The following is a 23,945-nucleotide window of genomic DNA, read 5'->3' as shown; positions in this document are numbered from 1 at the left end:
AGATATTCTGACCTGTCAAAACACAGACCTTTCTAAACAACTTTCTAAACAGACCTTTCTAAACAGCTGCAGTATACCTCATTGTATGGATGTACTGTGATTATCTAACCAATCACGTACTGACAAGTAGCAAGGCTGCTTCCAAATTTTCACTATCATAAATATCAGTGCAATGAATATCCTTTATATTAAATTTTGCATATAACATTCAATAAACTCAATGAAATGCAAATATTACCATATGATCCAGCAATTATACCTAGAAAAACTGAAAGAAAGGTCTCAAAGGGCTACTTGTATACCCATGTTCATAGCAGTATTATTCACAATAGCCAAGAAAGTGGAAGCAACCCAACTATCCACTAATGGATTGATGGGTAAACAAAATGTGGATATATATATATATATATATATATATATAAAATAAAATAGTATTCAGCCTTTAAAAATAAGGAATACAGGGGTACCTGCGTGGCTCAGTTAGTTAAGCATCCACCCCAGGTCATGATCCCAGGGTCCTGGGATCAAGCACCACAATTAGGAGGGAGCCTGCTTCTCCCTCTGCCTTGGCTTGTGCTCTCTCCCTCTCTAATAAATGAATAAAATCTTAAAAAAAAAAAAAAAAAAGAAGAAAAAGGAATACAAACATAAAAGAGAATAACTTACTTGCCTCAATTTTTAAATATCTATAAAAAATTGGAGCACCTGGGTGGTTCAGTCGGTTAAGCATCTGACTCTTCATTTTTTTTTTTTTAAAACCATGCAACATTGTCTTTTATTATGCATGGCTTTTAAAAATTATTTCCTCAATCTCTCCATATATAGGCAAAAGGAAGTATATTGTTTAACCTACAGAACTGGGAAATATTGACCACTGCCTAGAGGAGGGAAAATCAACCCTAAAACAAGCTTAACCAGGAGACCAATTCATCTGCCGACCTCCAAGAACATGGAGATGAACATGATAGACAGACTGTCCCCCATCTGAACCTTCATTCACCACCATTCAATAACCCTTCTTCAGGCCCAAATCAGCAGCACATTTCTTGCCAACAATCATTAAATGTCCAAGAAGACTTTCATCATCATCTTCTGCTACAGAAATCTGGGATATATGTTTCTTGGGTATCACCAGAAAATGAGCTGGTGCTTGAGGGGAAATGTCATGGAAAGCAAGACACTGGTCATCCTCAAAAATGATTTTGGCTGGGATTTCCTTGAGAATGATCTTCCCGAAGATTGTGTCGCCACCAGGCCGCACGGCCTGAGCCTTAGCGATCTCATCTGCCATCTCGGCCTCCCTCCCGTGCAGCTGCCCCGGGCAGAAGCTCGAGAGGAGGGCCTGACTCTTCATTTTGGCTCAGGTGTGATCTCAGGGTCATGAGATCAAGCCCTGTGGCAGGCTCCATGCTCAGCGGGGAGTCTGCTTGAGACTCTCTCCCTCTGCCCCTCCCCTGCTCATGTTCCATCTCTCTTTCTCTCTAAAAAACAAAAAACAAAAACAAAAACACTACAAAAAATCTACATCTAGCATCATATTTAATGTCAAGAAACTAGAAGCCTTCCTGCTAAGTCAGGAATAAGGCAAGGATGGTCCCTCTCACCACTCCTTTCCACAATGTACTGAAGTCCTAGCTAGTCCAGGAAGACAAGAAAAGGAAATAAAAGGTACACTGATTGGGAAGAAGAAAAAAAAAAAAAAAAAAAACCCTGTGTTGGTTCAAGATGACATGATTACATATATATAGGAAATCCAAAAGAACTAAAAAACCTCCTGAAACTAGTAAGTGAGTTAGAGCAATGTTGCAGGATACAAAGTTCATACACAAAAGTCAATTGCTTTAGACCAGCAAATAGAATTTGAATTTAAAACACAATGCCATTTCCATTAGCAAGCAAAAAAACAGAATACTTAGGTATAAATCTAACAAAATATGGATAAGACCTATATAAAGAAAACTACAAAACTCTAATGAAGGAAGTCAAAGAAGACCTAAATAATAGAAACAGATTCCATGTTCATGGATAGGAAGACTCAATACTGTCAAGATGTCCTAATTTGATCCATAGATTCAATGTAACCCCAAATGAAATCCCAGCAAGTTATTTTATAGACAACAAAAAACTGATTTTAAAGTTTATATGGTGGGGCACCTGGGTGGCTCAGTCCGTTAAGCGTCTGCCTTCGGCTCAGGTCATGATCCCTGGGTCCTGGGAAGCAGTCCCACATTGGGCTCTGTGCTCAGCGGGGAGCCTGCTTCTCCCTCTCCCACTCCCCCTGCTTATGTTCTCTTTCTCTCTTCTGTCAAAAAAAAACCAAAAACAAAAACAAAAAAAAAAAACTTAAAAAAAAAATAAAGCTTATATGGAGGGGCAAAAGACCCAGCATAGTAAACACAGTAGTAAACACACTCCCTCTCTCTCTGCCCCTCCCCCAACTCATGCTCTTGTGTTCTCTCAAATAAATAAAATCTTTTTTTTTTTAAAAGATTTTATTTATTTATTTGACAGACAGAGATGACAAGCAGGCAGAGAGAGAGAGAGGAGGAAGCAGGCTCCCCGCCGAGCAGAGGGCTGGACGTGGGGCTCGATCCCAGGACCCTGGGACCACAACCCGAGCCGAAGGCAGAGGCCTCAACCCACTGAGCCACCCAGGCGCCCCTCAAGAAATAAAATCTTTAAAAAAAATGTTGGACACCCAACTGACTGAGCCATCTAGGCGCCCTTTAATCATTTCTAAGTGTATAGTTCTGTAGTGTTAAATACATTCATATTGTTGTATAATCTCCAGAACTCTTTTCATCTTGCAAAACTGAAGCTCTGTACCTGTGAGGTAATCCCTCAGTTTCCCTTCCTTTCCCAGCCCCCTGCAACCACCTGTCTACTGTCTGTGTCTATGAATCTGACTAGCATAGAGACCTCATATAAGTGGAATTGCATTGTATTTGTCCTGATTTATTTCCCTTAGCAGATCTTATCAATTCTTCCTCCCCCGATCCCTGGCAACCACTGATTCTTTTACCATCTCCATAGTTCTGCCTTTTCTAGAACTTCATATTGCTGCCATCACACACTATATAGCATTTTCAGGTTGACTTCTTTCACTTAGCTAGGCATTTGAGGTTTGTCCATGTCTTTTCATAGCCTGATAGCTCATTTCTCTGTAGTGCTGAATAATACTCTATGATCTGATGTTCCATAGTTTATTTATCCATTCACCTACTGAAGGATATTTTGGTTACTTACAAGTTTTAGCAATTATGAATATGCCATAAACATCTGTGCGAGGTTTTTTGGCAGAGAGAAGTTTTTAACTTCTTTGATAAATGCCGAGGAGCACAATGGCTGGATTGTGTAGTAAGAATATATTTAGTTTTGTAATAAATTTCCAAACTGTCTTCCAAAGTGGTGATACCATTTTGCATTCCCACCATTAATAAATGAAGATTCCTGTTGCTCCATACCCTTATCAGCATTTGGTGGTGTTGGTGTTTTGAACTGTAGCCATTCTAACAGATGTGTAGTATTATCTCATCGTTTTAGTTTGCAATTCCCTAATGATATGATCGAACATCTTTTCACAGGCTTATATGTAACCTATTTAACTTTTTGGTAAGGTGTCTGTTTAGGTCTTTTGCCATTTTTTAATCAGGTTGTTCATTTTCTTATTGTTTAGTGTTAAGAGTTCTTTGTGTCTCTGACTTTTACAACTGTTTTCTCCCAGGCTGGCCTGTCTTCTCATTATCTTCATAGAGAAAGAAAGAGAGAGAAAGAGAATCTTTTTTTTTTTTTTTAAAGAGGAAATTTTTTTCCCCCAAAGATTTTATTTATTTGAGAAAGAGAGATGGCACGAGTTGTGTGAGGAGCAGAGGGAAAGAAAGACAAGCTGACTCCCTGCTAAGTATGAAGCCCCACTCCAGGCTCAATTTCAGGATCCTGAGATCATGACCTGAGCCAAAGACAAAAACTTAACCGACTGAGCCACCCAGGTGCCCCAGGCATCCAACTTTTGATTTTGGCTCATGCCATGATCAGGGCCGTGGAATCGAACCCCACGTCAGGCTCCACATACAGTAGGGAGTCTGCTTCTCTCCCTCTCCCTGTCCCTCCACTTACTCACACATACAAGAGCTCTCACTCTAATAAATAAATATTTTTTAAAAATGGCTAAGATGGTAAGTTTTATGTTATATATATTTTCCCATAATTAAAAAAAAAATCCTTGACACTAGTGGTAACTATTTTACAAAGAATAAATAACTACACTTGATCTTAGCCAAAAGGTCGAGGAGCGATACAAAGAATAAATAACTATCATAGAGCAGAATCATAAAACTAGCTCTTATTATCTTTTAAAAATCCTTTGCATATTATTTTATTTTAAAGAAATAGAGTATAATACTCTGAAATAAGTCAGTCAGAGAAAGACACACATCATATGATTTTACTCATATGTAGAATTTAAGAAACAAAACAAACGAACAAACGAGAAAAAGAAAAAGACAAACCAAGAAACAGACTCTTAACTACAGAGAACAGATGGTTGGGAGGGGTGGCATTGAGGGGAATACAGGAAAGGGACTAAGAGTCATGGAGTAATGTACAGAATTGCTGGATCACTATACTGTAAGCCCCAAATTAATACAACACTGCATGTTAACTATATTGGAATTAAAATTTTTTAAATGTTTTAATTTAAAAAACTAAATTCTTAAAGGTAAAGTTTCTGTCAAGATTATATGCATTTTAAATTTTGATGCATACTGACAAGCTGAGTGTTTAAGCTGTGCACTAACAATCTCTACTTGTGTAACGCACCCCTCATGCCCAGTCTGGAATTCAATCAGCATGCAACAGAATACAGCTTTGCATATCTGGAGTTAACCAAATTAAAAAAAAAAAAAAAAAAAAAAAGAAGCCTTCTAGATATAACCCTTATGACTACAAGTAAAAAGAACATAATTATCTATTCATGCAAAATTCTTCTTGCATTTTTATTCTCCTCTATTGTAAAACTCTCCCTTTCCTTCTTCGAAAACTTCTAAAATCCTTGGTTTCTCTGAGTGATTCCTTTTTTTCTTTTTTTCCCCCCTGGATACCTAACCCCACCCCTCAACCACCCCAGAGTTAGACTGCTTTAAGCCCCATCCTGTTGTGTTTGTTCTTCAGGCAAACTGGTTCTTTGTAAACGACAAATTTTCACCTTTTGGAGGTGCCTGTTTTATATTCTGTTTTATATTCTTGTGCTGTTTCTAATTTTTTTTTTCCCTCTAACTTAATTCAATTATCTCTTGTCATTCTCACACTACTACTATACATTTCACAACTCATCCTGCTAACTCTGATTCTTAACTTTGGGACTATTCAGTTACCTCAGGAAGTATTTTGTATTCAAAATAAAATTCACTTTAATTACAAAATAAAAAACCACATAATGCCTCAAATCCAAAAAGATTAGGAATCATTCGGGATCATTTGACTCCCCCACCCCTCTTCCACACTTTCTCTTCCTGAGGTCATCTCCCCAGCTCTGTATCTCATGTAATACTTTCATGATGATTTAATACTTTCATGATGATTTCTTCAAATGGAGCTTTGGAAGACGTACCTGGTAAAAAATTATTTAAAAGAGGAAAAAATAAGGAAAACACGGTAAAACCTTAATATCTGGGAAATACGGGTAATGAGAGTTCTTTACACTATTTTTGTAACTTTTCTAAAAGTCTAAAATTATATCAAAATAAATTTTGTCTTTTTGTCTTTCTTTTTTTTTCTTTTAAAGAAAGGTATCTGGTAAGGCTTCTTCCATATCCTATGTTTGGTGTGTTTCAGAATATTCAAAGGACTATATCCTACCCCCCAGATTTGTAAATATCTAAAATGCAATTTTAACACACTATTTAAGTTGCACAATTAAACATAATTTATGAGAGGAAAATACCATGAAAATACTGTTTTTCCATCTATTTCACTGCTCTTCTAGTGTAAGAGACAAACTACTTAGGGCATTTTAAAATTCTGGGTACTTCAAAATTGTTTTTAAATGATTTGGGATTAGATGGCATCTAACTGCTTTTCAAAGGGATTTGTCCGCTATGCACTTGGTATAATGGATTTCCATTCTTTCCTGCAGAATGCGGTTCGTGGCAGAAATCAATAGGGCTGTCTGTTTCACAGGCCTTGGCATTTGTGCCCAGTGCCTCATCTCTTCCTACCTCTCCTCTCATCCCAACCTTCAGCCTCTCTAACTACTTTTATTCTGCGCTCTGTACAAAGCAAAGGCTAAGGTATTTCAGACTTTTGTTTTGTTTTGTTTTAAAAGATTTTATTTATTTGACAGAGAGAGATCACAAGCAGGCAAAGAGGCAGGCAGAGAGAGAGGGGGAAGCAAGCTCCCCACTGAGCAGAGAGTCCCATGCGGGGCTCCATCCCAGGACCCTGAGATCATGACCTTAGGTGAAGGCAGAGGCCCAACCCACTGAGTCACCCAGGTGCCCCATATTTCAGACTTCTTTGAACCAGAGTGGGATACTTATAAATGATGCTTTCAATGTTTTCATAAAATAATACATAAAGTAGGTTGTTTAAAGCCAGATGTGACTGGCATACACATACTGCTAGAGATCTTCATAAGCGCCCGCCCACTCATTTCCAGTAAAGCATTTTAGCTTTCTTTCATCCACAAGCAGTGTGTGGACAGCAAAACTGATAAGAACTGCTACTAACTGAAAACATATTAGTCAGTAACAATTTTCAAAAACAGCACAGACTGTTACCAGATATCCAGGATGCCTGGGACAAGTTACTTAGAACCTCTAAGTCTCAATTTCAGCATTTGTTGTTGTTGTTGTTGTTTTTTAAAGATTTTATTTATTTGACAGATAGAGATCACAAGTAGAGAGGCAGGCAGAGAGAGAGGAGGAAGCAGGCCTGTTGAGCTGAGAGCCCCAATGCGGGGCTCAATCCCAGGACCCTGGGATCATGACTCGAGCCAAAGGCAGAGGCTTTAACCCACTGAGCCACCCAGGCGCCCCATCATTTGTTTTTAAATGAAAAGAAAATGATAGTACCTGTATGCAAAGGATATGAGGATTAACTGAGATCATCCAGATAAAGCAATAAACACAGTGCCTGGAACATAAATGCTCAATATTAATGATGATGATGATGCCAGAATTCTTAGGTATTTATGGTCCTATTCTTCTTGATTCATCATCTTGCAAGGACTGAGTCTCAATTTCTTTTCTTTTTTTTTTTAAGATTTTATTTTTATCTGACACAGAAAGAGAGATCACAAGTAGGCAGAGAGGCAGGCAGAGAGAAAGGGGGGGAAGCAGGTTCCCCGCTGATCAGAGAGCTCGATGCGGGGCTCGATCCCAGGACCCTGAGATCATGACCTGAGTTGAAGGCAGAGGCTTAACCAACTGAGCCACACAGGCGCCCCTCAATTACTTTATCTTCAGATCAGGCAACCAGCTCTAAGAATATGGTTTTCTTAACTGTGTGCAGAAGGTTTTGAGCCAGGCATCTAATAAGCCTTTCTTTATTACATCAACTCCGACAACTGAGATACTTTTCTCCTGGACATAAAAAAGGAAACTATACAGCACCCACAACTCTAGCAAAATTTCATGACAGTGCACAAGTGGAGAGCCAGCAGGTGGACCCAACAGTGACTCCTCCAAACAGATGTGAGAAGCAAGGTGAAAGCCACCTGTCACTCTAAATACCGCATCCAAATGAAAAGGCTTGAGCAAGTGATGTTCAGCAGATTAGTCAACACTCCATTCAAGAAATCCATTCCCCCAAAACAACAGCACAGCATTTAATAAGTTCTAAGCCTGGATCATCATGGCTGGGGGCGGGAGGAGGCACAACATGTGTTTTATCTATAGATTGGTCTTTATTATATAAACTATCGTGGGTGGGGGGGTGGTTTGGTACAGAGGAGTTCCTGCTCCTCCTGCCAACTGGGCCAGTATCTGTGCTTACTGGCGGGTAATATTACCTTCATTACCTTTTTTATAAAGGTAATAAATATTACCTTTATTACTGAAAGGTAATAATGAAGAAGGCACAAAACGCGGATCTGCCTGTCTCCCAGCACCCTGGCCGCTCCAGTCAATAATTCCTAGGAAGCTACTGGAATTTGGATGACATGTCCAACAGAGTTCAATTTAATCTAATCCACACATAATGGACAAGATTAAGTGTAGAGTATTTTAAAAATCAAAGTAGGAAGAGCAGGCTGGGAAATCTAATCAAGGTATAACTAAATGTAAAGGCAAGCACTAGACTAATCAATAGCATTATCATAGCAAAAGAAAAACTGCAAGAACTGCCTAAGGCAAAGTCTCAAAGCAACACTGTGTCTACAGTCCAAATGACGGGCAGGAAAACCAAGAGGCTCAAATACAGTCCCGGACATGTCCAGAATCTAAACTTCGTAACTATGATAAAAATTTCACTCAACAGCAGAGCCTTTCTCAAAAAATCCTAAAGTTAAGGACAGGATTTAATTCTTGGGGGAATGCAGAGTAATGGATCAAAATCTCAACACAGCAGGAAGAAAAAAACTGCACAAGAGAGTCACAGTGAAAATAGAAGCAAGGGTAAATGTAGCTTAATTCTGAGTAATAAATGGAGCTTAAGACAAGAAGAATCCATTTGACCTTCCTAGGAATATTCTCTTTCAAACAGCCCACGAGTGATATTGGACTTGAAAAAAATATCCTCCCACACCACTGGGCTCTCCAAAGGCAGGGTGTGTGTGTGTGTGTGTGTGTGTGTGTGTGTGTAAAGCCACGATAGGCAATTTATTGTTTTCCATAAAACAGAAAATTAAATATAGCTAAAGATAGAGAAAATTAAATACAGTATAAAATAGAATGCAAAGGTTATGAATCTTGACAAGGTGAAAGCAAGGATAAAGCAGAGAAACAAGAGGTAGGAGAAGTAGAGGACCAGCTAGGAGCACTAACATCCTATCTTCACGAAGTGAGGGAGTCAGGAGCCACTATCAAGGGGTGATGGAAGAACTCAGTAGGACAATGGAACCAGAAAGAGGGGAATGGAAAAAATGCTGTGAGGTAATCCCTACACAGAAGAAAGTAAAAAAGGCCCATGTTTGATAAATTATTATTCAGAGTTATGGAGGAATTATTGTTTGATAATACCACAAATAAAATAATTAAACTATAAACAAAACAGTTATCTGTCTCTGAAAAGTAGGACTGGGGGTAGGGAAGAGTGTGGAAAGGCCCACTGATTTTTATTATAAATCTTTCTACTTGATTTTTTATCTTATGAGTATATACTTTGACTTCTACAAAAAAGACTTCAAAAACAAGTAACTACAATATTCCCTTCCAAAATGAGCCTTTTAAATATTTAAGTGATGTATTAGAGCAAAGTGTCACTAGAAAAATCAAATTTCTATCTTGTGCTAAGAATCAAGAGAACCGCACAGTTCAAGTTTAGAAATCATCTTGCCTTGTATAAGACTAACTTCCTAATTCGGAGCATCTGAAAGTAACAAAATGTTTTATGACTGCATTTATGTATTGCATGTATTTTTGTATGTATCTGCATTTTTCATTCTGATATGTTGATAAAATTTGTAAATATTCATTACTATTAATAACAGCCCAAGAATCCAGTTAATAATAGCACTTTTATAGAATATGTGAGAAAAACAAGCTTAACCACACAACGTCACAATGACTTAAGGATGAGTATCCACAGTACCGTGAAAACAATGCTGTAAGCTCACTGAAGGTAGGGCTTGGTTCCACCAAGTCTTTATGAATAGTAGCTATTATAATTTGCTCTTTAATAAATGTTTCAGGGTAATTGGTTTGCATATTTTAATTACTAAAGCTAAATCCAGGCATCAGTTTCTGAAATTTCCCTGTAAGGTTGTCCTGGCTATTCATCTCTTGTCTCTCACTTCCAAGCCCTCTCTTCTACACTTGTTCTCAAGCGCTCTCTACCCAGCTCTGAGCTGGGTCAGTCAACCTATACCAGATTTGTCTGCCAGTTGCCATTAGGTTTTACTGAGGGGAGGCAACAGCATAAATTGAGAGGAGAGAAGGAGAAGGGATTTCCTTGATGCTCTCATTCCTACCAATGCTGCTCCAGCAAAGAGAAAAACCCCTTCTCCCAACTCCAGCTGTGCCCCTTCTTCCCTGGTGGTTGAGCACCGACTGCCTGGCATCCCTCCCAGAGAGCCAGTTACCAACTAGCTGTGTGGGGCCCCTCTGAGCTCCTAGAGTCTTCTGTTCCCTCAGCCCTTGGGGGTGATGGCTGCTTCTCATAATTATTAGTATCCGGATTACCTCGGTGTCTGCTTTTGGTCTCTTCAGCCTTCCAACATCTGTGTAACCCATTTCCAGAACAAAATTCTCTGAAATACTTCCCATGGTTTACTAAGCCTTCACTGATACAAAGGGAAGAAAATATGTACCCTCATCAGAAATAATTTATAGTGTGCTGGTAAGCAGCAAAATTTTATATTGACTTTTCTAAGTCAATATAATAAAACGTATTGATATGTTATACTGTCAATAATATAGATTCTAAGGACATTTTTTTTTTTTGCAAGTCCACCACTAGGGTTTCTATTTCCATACACTGATAGAAGTTGAATTCAAAATCTTGAGTCTGATGAATCATTAATAAAAGGCTAGATTGGGGCACCTGGGTGGCTCAGTTAAGCATTTACCTTCGGCTCAGGTCATGATCCCAGGGTTTTGGAATTGAGCCCCACATCAGTCTCTCTGCTCAGAAGAGGCCTGCCTCTCCCTTTCCCTCTCCCACTCCCCCTGCTTGTGTTCCCTTTCTCATTGTCTCTCTCTCTGTCAAATAAATAAATAAAAATCTTAAAAAAAATAAAAGGCTAGGTTAGAGATTATAATATGACCCATGAAGAGAGAAATGGGACCCTTAACAAGTAAGAAGAGGGTACAGAGAGAAAGGGAGGTAGGAAATATAAATACAAACTTTTATCTGTTTGAGTGTATCTTACCTACTTTTTTCCTTTTTTTTTTTTTAAATTTTTAGTAAGCTCTATGCCCAATGTGGGACTTGAACCGAGGACCCCAAGATCAAGGGGCAAATGCTGTACAGACTAAGCCAGCCAGGTGCCCCTATCTTACTTATCCTTTAAGTAAGATACTTAGTAAGTCTAACATTCCAGAAATCTCAGAATCAACATCACAGACAAAAATGTCTTTCTATAGAAATAGTAGTGACCCTCACAAAACAATCTGTCATATTATTCAATGAACAGACTAGTTCAGGTGTTTGGACCAATCAAAGAAAATGTGGTAGCAAGGGCAGTTTTTTTTTTTTTTTTTTTTTTACATTTGAGAGAGAGAGATCACAAGTAGGCAGAGAGGCAAGCAGAGAGAGAGAGGAGGAAGCAGGGTCCCCGCTGAGCAGAGAGCCCGATGTGGGACTCGATCCCAGGACCCTGAGATCATGACCTGAGCCGAAGGCAGCGGCTTAACCCACTGAGCCACCCAGGCGCCCCAGCAAGGGCAGTTTTGACCTTCATCTACCACTCTAAGTTTTTGACAGACTCTAGTCTAAAAATCAACAGTGAGTACTAGGTAGAATTTTCAGAGTGGCTTGCAGCTATTTAGTTATTATCTTTTCTTTAAAAAAGTGGGCTCCACGACCAAAGTGGGTCTTAAACTCACGACACTGAGATCAAGAGTCACAGGCTGTACTGAGTGAGCCAGCCAGCCACCCCCTATTTTTTATTATATATATTTTTATTATATAACTGGGCACAAAGTGTACAAGGGTATGCAAAGTCTCCTCTCCATTCTGCTCTAAGGCTTAACCTCACTTCTACAGCAAGGTGGTTAAGAGTACAGAGTCTGAAGCTGAAGTATTTTTGGATTTGTGTCTTTGCCCTGCCATTCACTAGCACCTTAGAGAAGTTTCACTTTACTTCTGTGCCTTAGTTTCATCATCTCTCATGGGGGAAAATAACAGAACCTACTTAATAGAATTACTGAGGACCCAATGAGTAAATATGTACAAGTGCTTAAAATGGGACATAGAATACAGTAAGTACTATGTAACTGCTACCTATTATTATCATTAATTCCACAAAGAAATACAAGCAAAGCATAGAAATGTTAGAAGGAAAGTTACAAGATTTATTTTATTAATTTTTTTATTGAGTTTTGTTTTTTGGGTTTTGTTTTTTGTTTTTTGTTTGTTTGTTTGTTTGTTTTGGTTTTTTACGGAGGGCTCCACACTGTGCTTCAACTTTGTGTTTTTTAGGTAGGACTCCAATGAGGTCTTCAACTCATGACCCTGAGATCAAGATCTGAACAGAGATCACGAGTCAGATGCTTAACCAACTGAGCCAATTGGCTCATGATTCATGGTGGTTCCCATGATTTATTTTTATATTGGGAGAAAAAATGCTCACAGATCACAACCTAAAAGGTTCTGGCCAAGTACACCGGCTAGCTCAACTGGTAGAACACAGCGAATCTTGAATCTGGGGTTGTGGGTTTGAGCCCTACACTGGATATAGAGATCACTTAAAAATATAATCTTGGGGCACCTGGGTGGCTCAGTGGATTAAGCCTCTGCCTTCGGCCCAGGTCATAATCCCAGGCCTGGGATCAAGCCCCGAGTCCGGCTCTCTGCTCAGCAGGGAGCCTGTTTCCCTTCCTCCCTCTCTACCTGCCTCTCTGCCTACTTGTGATCTCTGTCTGTCAAATAAATAAAATCTTTAAAAAAATAAAATAAAATAAAATCTTAGGGGCGACTGGGTGGCTCAGTGGGTTAAGCCTCTGCCTTTGGCTCGGGTCATGACCCCAGGCTCCTGGGATCAAGCCCCACATGGGGAAATCTCTGCTCAGCAGGGAGCCTGCTTCCTCCTCTCTCTCTGCCTGCCTCTCTGCCTACTTGTGGTCTCTATCTGTCAAATAAATAAATAAAGTCTTTTTAAAAAAATAAATAAAAATCTTAAAAAATAGTTTGCCCATCTAAGGAAGGTCCTCTATCCGAGAGTAGTCATTGATCTTTTTTGGATTATGGATCCTTTTGAGCATGTATGAAAACTACAGACCTCCTCCCTAGAAAAATGCACATATACACAAAATTTTCCAAAATATTTCAATGTTCTTGGACTCAAATCCCAAATACATTATTTCATGATAACATAGCTAGACCAAAACTGAAACACTAGAGGGTGCCACAATCAAAGAAAAATATAAAGAAAGCACCGGGAATTTCAGTTTGCTTAAAATTCTTCAACTGGAACACCCTTCCATAGAAAAGAAGAATTAGGTGAATCTAATGAAATGCTTTAAAAATACATGAACCCTTCTATGGGTTCTAGATGAACATTGTCCAGTAGAAATTTCTGCAATGGAAATGTTCTAAATTTGCACTGTCCCAAACAGGAGCTGCTAACCATGTGTGGCTATCGACCACATGAAATGTTCTAAGGCATTAAAATTTAAATTTTATTTAGTTTTAATTGATTTTAACTTAACCACATGTGGCTGTGGCTACCACACTGAATGGTGCAGCTCTACATTCTTTTTTAAAAAAATATAAGTACAAATTAATAAAATTAATTAAGAAGCCACATGCCATTTAAAAAAAGCAAAAATTGCATTCTAGTGAAAAGCACCAATGGGCTAAGGAAGCACAGAGAAGACAAGGTGGCAAGGACATCAAGTGGATATCATGGAGGAGATGAGTGTTTAGCTCCGAGTTCGTCAGGTGCCAGAATGAAAGAAGGGCACTGTAGGCAGAGGCAACAGCTTGTGAAATAGCTTGGCATAATGAGGGGGCATCAGTGAACATCCAGAGAGCAGACTCACGAAAAGTCTGCGGACCAAAGGAACCCTGCTCTCAGCTGCCTTCACTCCAGATTCTTTCTTTACACTGCAATTTAATCTGGTAACAATAAAGCTAATGCTGACCCACCTGAGGAAAGTAGTCTATCCACATTATAAAACACCTTACAGCTGAGTGGAGGGTTGATGATAATGATAAAAAGGATTAGAAAATACCTTTGCAAATATTCAGGTGCTTATTAATAGCCAAAAATACCAATAAAAAGCAGATGAATTGGTGAAGCTATCCTTGGATTAGAACATGGTAGAATAAGAGACTCAATCTCACAAAACAAACTGAGAGTTGCTGGTTGGGGGTGGAGGCAGGTGTGGAGAGGGTGGTTGGGTTATGGACACTGGGGAGGGGATGTGCTATGGTGAGTACTGTGAAGTGTGTAAGCCTGACTGATGATTCACAGACCTGTACCCTGGGGCAAATAATACATTATATGTTAATAAAAATAATTAAAAAAAAACAAAAACAAAAACATGGTAGATAGGGAGGTTAGTATGCCCAGGCACCTGCTAACGGGTCAGACCACAGCTGACTCTTTTTGCAGAAAAACCGTTTGTCCAGAGCTGCTCCCCAAATTACCAAAAATCAAATAAGTACTTGTCATATGACAGCAGGATCAGTGGCTGCCTCAATTTCCATTAAGGGGAAATAACTTAAATTGCTTAAGTCCCACCCCTCAATCTCAGACAAGCACAAAGGACACTTTCATTTCAGATCCTGCTTACTGTGAAATATAGCATTGTTGCCTCGCTGCTTCTGTGGTGGGCCTCAGTCCTGCTGGATCTGTCATTACACAGCCAACATTCAGTTAGTTAAAGCTGTTTCTTAGATTCTGGCGGACAGTTCAATGCATCATTTCTCTTCTGAGATAACTGAACTAGCACTTAGCCCTGGATAAAATTATGAAGGTAAAAGTGTCAATACTACAGATCTAGGAATCTGCAGTTCAATCATTCTGTGATTCATTTTACAAATATTTACTGAATTCTTATCAGACACTCCCAGATTATTTTAGTATTAGTGTTCCAAGAAAAGCTGATAGGCAATTTTTTATTTTTTATTTTTAGTTAAAAATGCATTATTAAAAAAACCACAAGTTCTTTAGGGGTAATTGGGAAAATACAGGTGAGGAAAACAAAAAACAAGCAGAAATCACTACAACCTGAGGTGGCCACACTACAAAGTTAACAATTTGATATATATGTTGCTAGCATCCCTGCCAAGTTTCTTATACGGTTGGTTTTATTTTGTTCGCTTTAAAAACAAAAGTAAGGCTATAGAGTACATAGTATTTTTTTTTAAAGATTTTATTTTTAAGTAATCTCTACACCCAAAATGGGACTCAAACTCACAATTCTGAGATCAAGAGTCACATGCTCTACCAACTGAGCCAGTCAGGAGTCCCAAGTGTACATACTACTTAATACATATTTTGAAGTTTTTTTTTTTTTTTAAAGATTTTTTATTTATTTATTTGAGAGAGAGAGAGACAGTGAGAGAGAGCATGAGCGAGGAGAAGGTCAGAGAGCGAAGCAGACTCCCCATGGAGCTGGGAGCCTGATGTGGGACTCGATCCCGGGACTCCAGGATCACGCCCTGAGCCGAAGGCAGTCGTCCAACCAACTGAGCCACCCAGGCGTCCCACATATTTTGAAGTTTAATACAGAATAAAATTGTTCATGTTATTAACATTTTCACATCATTTTCTAATGTTTGCAGAGCATTCCTTGTAAATATGTGCAGTAATTATTTTACTCATTCCCTAAAGTCAATCATTTAGATTGTTTTACAAATTTTCACTATTATAAGTAGCACTGTGATGACAATTCTAATATTCAATAAATATCTGTTGAATAAATGAGTAAATGAATTATTTACTAAAGTAAAGTCTTTCACATATACCTGATCATTTCCTTAGTTTCCAACAGACGTCAAAACAGGGTTATGGGGGCGCCTGGGTGGCTCAGTGGGTTAAGCTGCTGCCTTTGGCTCAGGTCATGATCTCAGAGTCCTGAGATCGAGTCCCACATCGGGCTCTGCTCAGCAGGGAGCCTGCTTCCCTTTCTCTCTCTCTCTCTCTGCCTGCCTCTCTGCCTACTTGTGATCTCTCTGTCAAATAAATAAATAAAATCTTTAAAAAAAAAGTTTATCACTTAAAATTATAAAGATAATAAGAATCTATAAATAATATAAATATCAACTAATGGGAGATAGAGAGTGGAAGAGGCAGAAAAAGTGAGTTGATTCTTATTTTTTATATAAAAAATCCACAGGATATTTTCTAAAGTTGATGAATAAGGAACAGAAGTTTATACATATTAATAAGTCTTATGAAAGTGACTTCAGGAGAAGCTAAAAACAAAAATAGTGAAATAGGGGCGCCTGGGGTGGCTCAGAGGCTCAGCCTCTGCCTTGGGCTCAGGTCGTGATCTCAGGGTCCTGGGATCCGGCCCCGCATCAGGCTCTCTGCTAGGCGGGGAGCCTGCCTCCCCCTTTCTCTCTGCCTGCCTCTCTGCCTACTTGTGATCTCTGTCAAATAAATAAATAAAATCTTTAAAAACAAAACAACAACAAAAAAAACTTATACCTTCAGTAACTCACCCCAGGCTTCCTATCGTGCCTCCTGGAGCCCCCACCATCTCTGCCTGTAAGGATGTAGCCACTTTGAGGATTGGTTCCTACAATCTGAGAGGCCTGAGAGCATGCTTCCCAGCCACAGGAATAAATGCAATTCATGAATTTTCCAAACTCCTGTCTTTTGAAGCAATGATCTTCTGTGAGCACCAGGATGGGCAACTGATTTCATGTTCTTCTTCATCCAGATTAAATGATTTAGCTAATTACCCACTCTTACTTTCAATAGATGGAAAGAGAACAAAACTGTTAAAAAACAACTGTTTTGGGGCGCCTGGGTGGCTCAGTGGGTTAAGCCTCTGCCTTTGGCTCAGGTCATGATCTCAGAGTCTGGGATCAAGCCCTTCATCAGGCTTTCAGCTCAGCAGGGAGCCTGCTTCCCCGTATCTCTCTGCCTACCTCTTGGCCTACTTGTGATCTCTCTCTCTCTGTCAAATAAATAAATAAAATCTTTAAAAAAAAATTGTTTTGAGGAAACTGGAGAATTGCGCACACAATTTTTGTTTGTAATCATACCATTTAAAAAATTATTTAAAAAAAATTATTTTAGGGGCGCCTGGGTGGCTCAGTGGGTTAAGCCGCTGCCTTCGGCTCGGGTCATGATCTCAGGGTCCTGGGATTGGGTCCCGCATCGGGCTCTCTGCTCAGCAGGGAGCCTGCTTCCTCCTCTCTCTCTGCCTGCCTCTCTGCCTACTTGTGATCTCTCTCTGTCAAATAAATAAATAAAAATCTTTAAAAAAAATTATTTTAAAGCTGAATTTTAAATGGAACAAAAGTCCCCATTACTTATGAGATTAGATTATTATGGAAATATGAAAATAAAAAACATGTAAAAATGGGAACCAAACCAATCACTGGAAATCAAGTATATGCAGAATGATCAAAATCTAATAACCAAAACCCCAGTATCTACTGTATTTTAAATTGTACACAATTTATAGATAGTGTGTTCACTGTTTCACTTATTTAAAATAAGTAACACTGGACAGCTAAAGAATGGCTTGAGTGGGCTGAGGCTAGAGGCAGCATACAGTGAAAAAGAAGAGTCAAAGATTGACTCCAAGGTTTTTGGTTTGAGCAACTGTTCAAACACAAGAGACATGGGAACAGCGTCAGAAGAACTGAGATGCCTATTAGATATTCGTGTGAAATGAATAGTAGATATTCGTGTGAAAATGCTGGGTAGGATGTAGTGAATTGGTGACTTAAGTGTGTTGGTTTTTTTAACTGCTTTTAGATGCTTTTTAACTGCTTTTTAAAAAACTATTTTAATTGCTTTTTAACATTTATTTTTAAAAATTTATTTGCTCCTTTTTTGAAGAATATAATTAAAAACTAATATTCTTAGAAAGATTGAGGACAACACTTATTATCTGGGTTCATTAATTTCTCAACAAACAAATTACAGTGTCACTACAGTGCCACAAAAAGTGCCACTAATATCTTTTCTGAGGTAACAACACCTCAACTGCAATTACCTATCACATCTCAGTTTACAGATTTCTGTCAATTTTCTTTACGGATGTCAAACACCTATAAAAACAGGCAACTACATAAATAAGTTAAAATAGCCACTGGAGAGATTCAAGCATGTGCTCTATAAATTACTATATAAATATTCTTTCTTTTTTTCCTAAGAGCTACTGTAGTGTAAGCAGAAAGAAGCCACACCTGGAGTCAGAAGTGCCTGATTTTGATTTCTAGTTGTACAACCTGGGGGAAAAAAATCCTGAAATTTCTATGGCTTCTGTTTTATTATCCGCAAAACTGAGAAAAATGCCTGCCTCACAGGGTAGTAAGAGCTAACATTTATTGAGCCCTTGTAACAATGTGCTGATGCTTTTCGAAGACTTACATACACGTAATCTCATGTAATCCTCACAACTCTACGAGGTATTGTTCATTATTATTCTCACTGACATAAGATGAAATGAGGCACAACAAGTGTAAGTAAGTATTCTAGAGCAAACAGGGAGTGGCAGAAACAAGATTAAAATCTTGACAATATGCATACTGCTTTATAGTTTACAAAACATGTTCACATTTTACTTTTGAAAGTAAATGTAGTACAGTATTAAACAGAACAATGTGAAATCACTTTTTCTAGTCAAGTCAATTTCCTATGGTTCAACCTTAACTATTATGCTATAGCCACTTAAAAAAATGAAATGTGAAAAAGTTTTTTTTTTTTTTTAAGATTTTATTTTTTTTATTTGACAGACAGAGATCACAAGTAGGCAGAGAGGCAGGAGGAAGCAGGCTCCCCGCTGAGCAGAGAGCCCGATGCGGGGCTTGATCCCAGGAGCCTGAGATCATGACCTGAGCCAAAGGCAGAGGCCCTAATCCACTGAGCCACCCAGGCGCCCCTGAAAAAGTTTTTTAACTGTAAGCTACTATGGAAGTATAACTTTAAGCAATAACAAATAGAACCACACTAAGAATTATTAACACTACTGTGACATTGAAAGTAGTATGAAAGGGACCAGAAAATATATATAGGAATCCACTCAAACTGCACATCAACCAATAATCAATAATCAATAACAAGTCCATTATATATAACCCATGTTTCTATTTGCAGCTGTGGCATTTTGAGGATTAACCTTTTGAACAGTATGGAGACAAGGTCAAGCTGACATCATTTTTCCCGAGGTTCTCATCACCATCTGATGCAGTATTTATTAGTTCTTTTTCTCCCAACCTATTAGAAAGTAAACTCATGAGGGCAAAGAGTTTTCGGTTTATTCAGTGCTTTACCTCCACTTTACACTAGAACTGTTCAAGGCTCATAATAATCACTCAAATTTATATGCTAAAAAATTGAGATATTAGAACTTACTACAAGTTACTTGGACTAAGAATACATGAAATGCATTTTTTTAAAGATTATATTTATTTATTTGACACAGAGAGTGAGCGAAAAGGGAATACAAGCAGAGGGAATAGGAGAGAGAGAAGCAGGCTTCCCGCTGAGCGGGGAGCCGGATGCAGGGCTCGATCCCAGGACCCTGGGCTCATGACCCCAACCGAAAGCAGATGCTTAATGACAGAGGCACCAAGGCGCCCCCATGAAATATATTTTAAGACAAAGATAAATAGTACCCAGAGATTTTGTAATGTAAACAATAACAAATAAAACCAACCTTTCTAAATGACATAATATGGTAACCATTTCTACCCATAAATACTTCGAAAAGTGTCAGATATCTAAATTTTTAATAGTACCCTTTCAGAAATAAAAATCCCCACATTCACTGTAATCCATTAAAATAAACTGTATCTTGAATTACTTAGAAAATTAAATTTAGGATAGCATTTAATCAAAGTTACAAACAGTAGTAAGAAAAAAAAAATCATCTTAGAATCCTAGATTAGAAAAGGAAGTTAGAGAAAAGTAAAAAAGCACATATATTTCAGTACTGAAACAAATGAAATTTAGAAAGTGGCTGAATATAAAATTTAAATTATTTCTTAAAATGAGGAATAACATTTTCATTTTAGAATTTGTTTAACCTGTACAAGATATCCCTAAACTAAATGGGGGAGGGGAAAGCTACCCTAACTTTGTAAAGGAATAAAAGCTCCTCAAATAAAATTTTACTACATTTCCTGTTCAAAAAAAAAAACAACAAAATTTTTCCATGACTATTAAATGTTGCATCCATTTAGAGTATTTGAAGAATTATAGAGCACTATACAAATAATAATCATCCTATAAGAATAAAAAAAAATTTTTTTCGCTACCAGTTTCTCCATGAGATCTTTTATAAAATGTTAAAAAAAACAGAAGGGGAAAAGGGACCATCAGATGTACTTTACATACACATGTATGAGCAGCCACTTGGTCCCGGCCACAATAGACATCCTGCAGCTGGCTGTCAAACCACTAAAAGCTGCTTGTCACCCACCTTCCTCGTCTCTTAGAACTGAGCTCACTTGGGTCAAAACAAGTCAACTGCCTTTCTCACCAGCAGTAATACACTAGAATAAAAGTGTCAAGTATAATTCTGGCTGCCAAGATTTTGTTCTTATGAACAGACTTGTAACTGTTAAAGGGGACATTAAATTAGAGCCATTGCCTAAAAGAGAAGGGCTATCTGCATCTGTAGCTTAATTGGGATAATATTTCTGATGTCTTGATCTATAATCAGACCAGAGGAAAGAGAATCAAGGGGGGTGGGCAACAAATATCACTACCCTAAATTGGGGGAATAAAGAGTAAACTATTTTTTTTTAAATGATCATGTCTTAAAAAAAAAAAAAAAGATCATGTCTGGGACGCCTGGGTGGCTCAGTCAGTTAAGCATCTGCCTTCACTCAGGTCATGATCCCAGGGTCCTGGGATGAAGTCTTCCATTGGCCTCCTTGCTCAGCGGGGAGTCTGCTTCTCCCTCTGCCTGCCACTCCCCCTGCTTGTGCTCTCTTGCTTTGACAAATAAATAAAGTCTTTTTTAAAAAATAAAAAATAGGAGTGCCTAGGTGGCTCAGTGGGCTAAAGCCTCTGCCTTTGGCTCGGGTCATGAGTCCAGGGTCCTGGGATCGAGCCCCGCATCACACTCTTTGTTCAGCGGGGAGCCTGCTTCCTCTGCTCTCTCTGCCTGCCTCTCTGCCTTCTTGTGATCTCTGTCTGTCAAATAAATTAATAAAATCTTTTTAAAATAAATAAATAAATAATGACTATGCCAGTAGCAATATGTAAATAAAACTAGGGTTCTACTTTAAAACAGATTCCATGTGTTATGCAACAAGGAATATTCACTCTGACTTAGAATAATTATAAATCATTAGTATCAAGGAATGCCACAGAAGTATTAAAGTATGAGGCAGACTGATGTGTTCTGACACAGAAAACGTCCACAGTGTATGCTGTTGGAAATTGGAAAAGACAAAACAAAACAAGTTATAAAATCTGCTAGAATAAGTTATAAAATCTGCTAGAATAATTCAGAAAAAAAATATGGATATAGTTATGAGCAAACAAAATAATCTCTAAAAAGATATCTTGAAACTATTAAGAATACTCTTCTGTGCAGAATTACAAGGACTTCATTTCTTTTATGTATTTTTTTCTCCCTTTAAAATAGAAGGACGTAATTACTTTTATAATGGGGGTGGTGGTGGTGATGATTTCCAGGTCTAGGAAAGAAAAGACAAATACCATAATAAGCCCTTCCCTCCCCCTTTACCAAATGAAAAATCTGAGGATGTCCTCCAAGCTCATGGAATCAGAGAAACACACATACAAACAATACATGTCAAAGCTGCATGATGTTCTGTGAAAATTCTTTCTTTAAGCAGAATTCTTTCTTTTTTAAAAATTAAAAATTTATTTATTTGTCTCAGAGAGAGAGAGAGCACACGCACAAGCCGGGGGAGCACAGGCAGAGGGAGAATCAGGTTTCCTGATGAGCGAGGAACCTGATGCAGCACTTGATTCCAGGATCCTGGGATCATGACCTGAGCCAAAGCCAGACGCCTAACCGACTGAGCCACCCACTGTCCCATCTTCAACAGAATTCTATGTGGAACCTGAAAACATAAAAGTAGAATTTCTCTTACTGAAGGAGCTGGGAAACACAGACAGCTATACCCATTCATCCTCCTCATCTTCTCAAGCCCTCTGAGGCTCCTGAGGACTCCACAGAGCACAAGCAGAAGCTCCCTGATCAATGCAAGTCTTCCATCTTGCAGTTGGGAAATTGAGACCCGAGGATTGGTCTCCTGTTATGGCCTCTGATGGCCTCTGCCTTACAGACTAGCCCCGGGGTCATTTTATCTGCTAGGCATGAGAGACATAGTCCTTGAGCCTGTCATTTCAAATACATCCAGAAAAGTGTACAGAAAGCAGAGAAGACAGATGAATAGACTCTAAAATAGCAAAAACAAAAAAACAAAAAACACTGCATAATAAAAACAATGTAGAATAAATGTCCAAAAGGGGAAAAGAAACATAAAGTTTCCTGATAGTCAACATGATTCAAGCACGTAACTCCTTAGTGGCTTTGAAATGTATGTTTTTCTACTGTCTGAGGGTCAAGTTCAGGTATACATATCCATCAAAGTAATAGAAACTGGAATCTGCCGCTGAGAAAAACAAGTGGGGAAAAAAGGCAGCAACAGAAGGACAGTTTTGGAGACTGAAAAGACAAAAAAGATTTGTTGGTCAAGTAGGAAGATACCTAGAGACGCTGGAGATAGTGAAGTACACCCGTGAAGGGTAAAATCAGAGTCCCTAAGGACTCCGAACAGCCCCCAAATAATAAAATCTCCGAGGACAAATTTCACACTAAACTTAGTATGGAAAGGAGCATATGATATGATATGAAACACCTATAAATGTGGATGAAGAAAGGTGATGTCTGCACCAGACCGATCACACCTGCATTTAGTGCTGGGCACTTCACTTTTTAAAGCACTGGGACATAGGCCCAATATTATAACAGCAATATTATAAGTGCAAAGGCCCAATATTACAAGAAACGGTTGGAAAACATGGAGTGTCTCAGCCTAGAGAAGAGAGGACTTTAGGAAAATGATCTCTCAAATATTAAAGGGTTATCATGCAGAAGGCAAATCATAAATAGTATGTGGCCCCAATAAGAAAAAATAGGTAAGAAGTTAGGGTAGATAGGGCAGAATCTGGTTAATAGATCATTTTATCCTAATAGATCATTTTTCCTAATAGATCATTAATAGATCTATTTCCTAACAGATCATTTTTCCCTAATAGATCATTTTTTTTAAAGATTTTATTTATTTATTTGACAGAGAGAAATCACAAGTAGATGGAGAGGCAGGCAGAGAGAGAGAGAGGGAAGCAGACTCCCTGCTGAGCAGAGAGCCCGATGCGGGACTCGATCCCAGGACCCTGAGATCATGACCTGAGCCGATGACAGCGGCTTAACACACTGAGCCACCCAGTCGTCCCTAGATCATTTTTTCTTAATCATTTTTTCTGACAACTCGCTCTGTGTGAGGACAGAGCGAGTTGTCAGAAAGCCGGGAGTTCTCCCATCACTAGAATCCTTCATATAAAGCACACATAACCACTTGGGGGCACTGGAGAAGTGGCTTGTGCACATCCTCACTCTCATACACAGGAAGTAAGGGAGCACAAAACTAAAATTCTGCACCAGGGTTCCACAGGTGTACATCAGGGAGGCTGTCTCAGGTGAAATGGATACATACCACAGATACAATCTGATTCAATCCTTGCCCTTCATCTACTCAAAGAACATAATCTTTTGATATATAATTTTGCTGCATTTGGGGTTGTGTAAAATGTACACACCGAATTACACAGACAGTACAAAACTAGCTTTAATCAAAGGTTTAGTCTCTTTGAGAACTGTAACAGTAGAAGCTGAAAGGCTTTCTGAGAGAAATGTAAGGGGAAAAAAACAAAATTCTTCTGCTATCAT

At 38.6% G+C, this 23,945-nt stretch overlaps 2 protein-coding genes across 5 annotated transcripts in view; both read right to left on the bottom strand.

Annotated features, from left to right (window-relative positions):
- NRF1 (nuclear respiratory factor 1) overlaps nt 1-23,945 on the bottom strand; it is a 145,915-nt gene that overhangs the window by 95,310 nt on the left and 26,660 nt on the right. The window lies entirely within an intron of this gene.
- Nucleotides 756-1,369, bottom strand: LOC122905063 (histidine triad nucleotide-binding protein 1-like). The gene has a single exon (XM_044246562.1). The coding sequence runs from the start codon at nt 1,352-1,354 to the stop codon at nt 1,007-1,009; it is 348 nt and encodes a 115-aa protein (XP_044102497.1). The 5' UTR covers nt 1,355-1,369; the 3' UTR covers nt 756-1,006.

This window comes from Neovison vison, chromosome 4 (genome assembly GCF_020171115.1).
Source record: "Neovison vison isolate M4711 chromosome 4, ASM_NN_V1, whole genome shotgun sequence".
Lineage (NCBI taxonomy): Eukaryota > Metazoa > Chordata > Mammalia > Carnivora > Mustelidae > Neogale > Neogale vison.
Note: the sequence above shows the minus strand (reverse complement) of the source record. Positions and strands in the feature narration are given on the sequence as shown.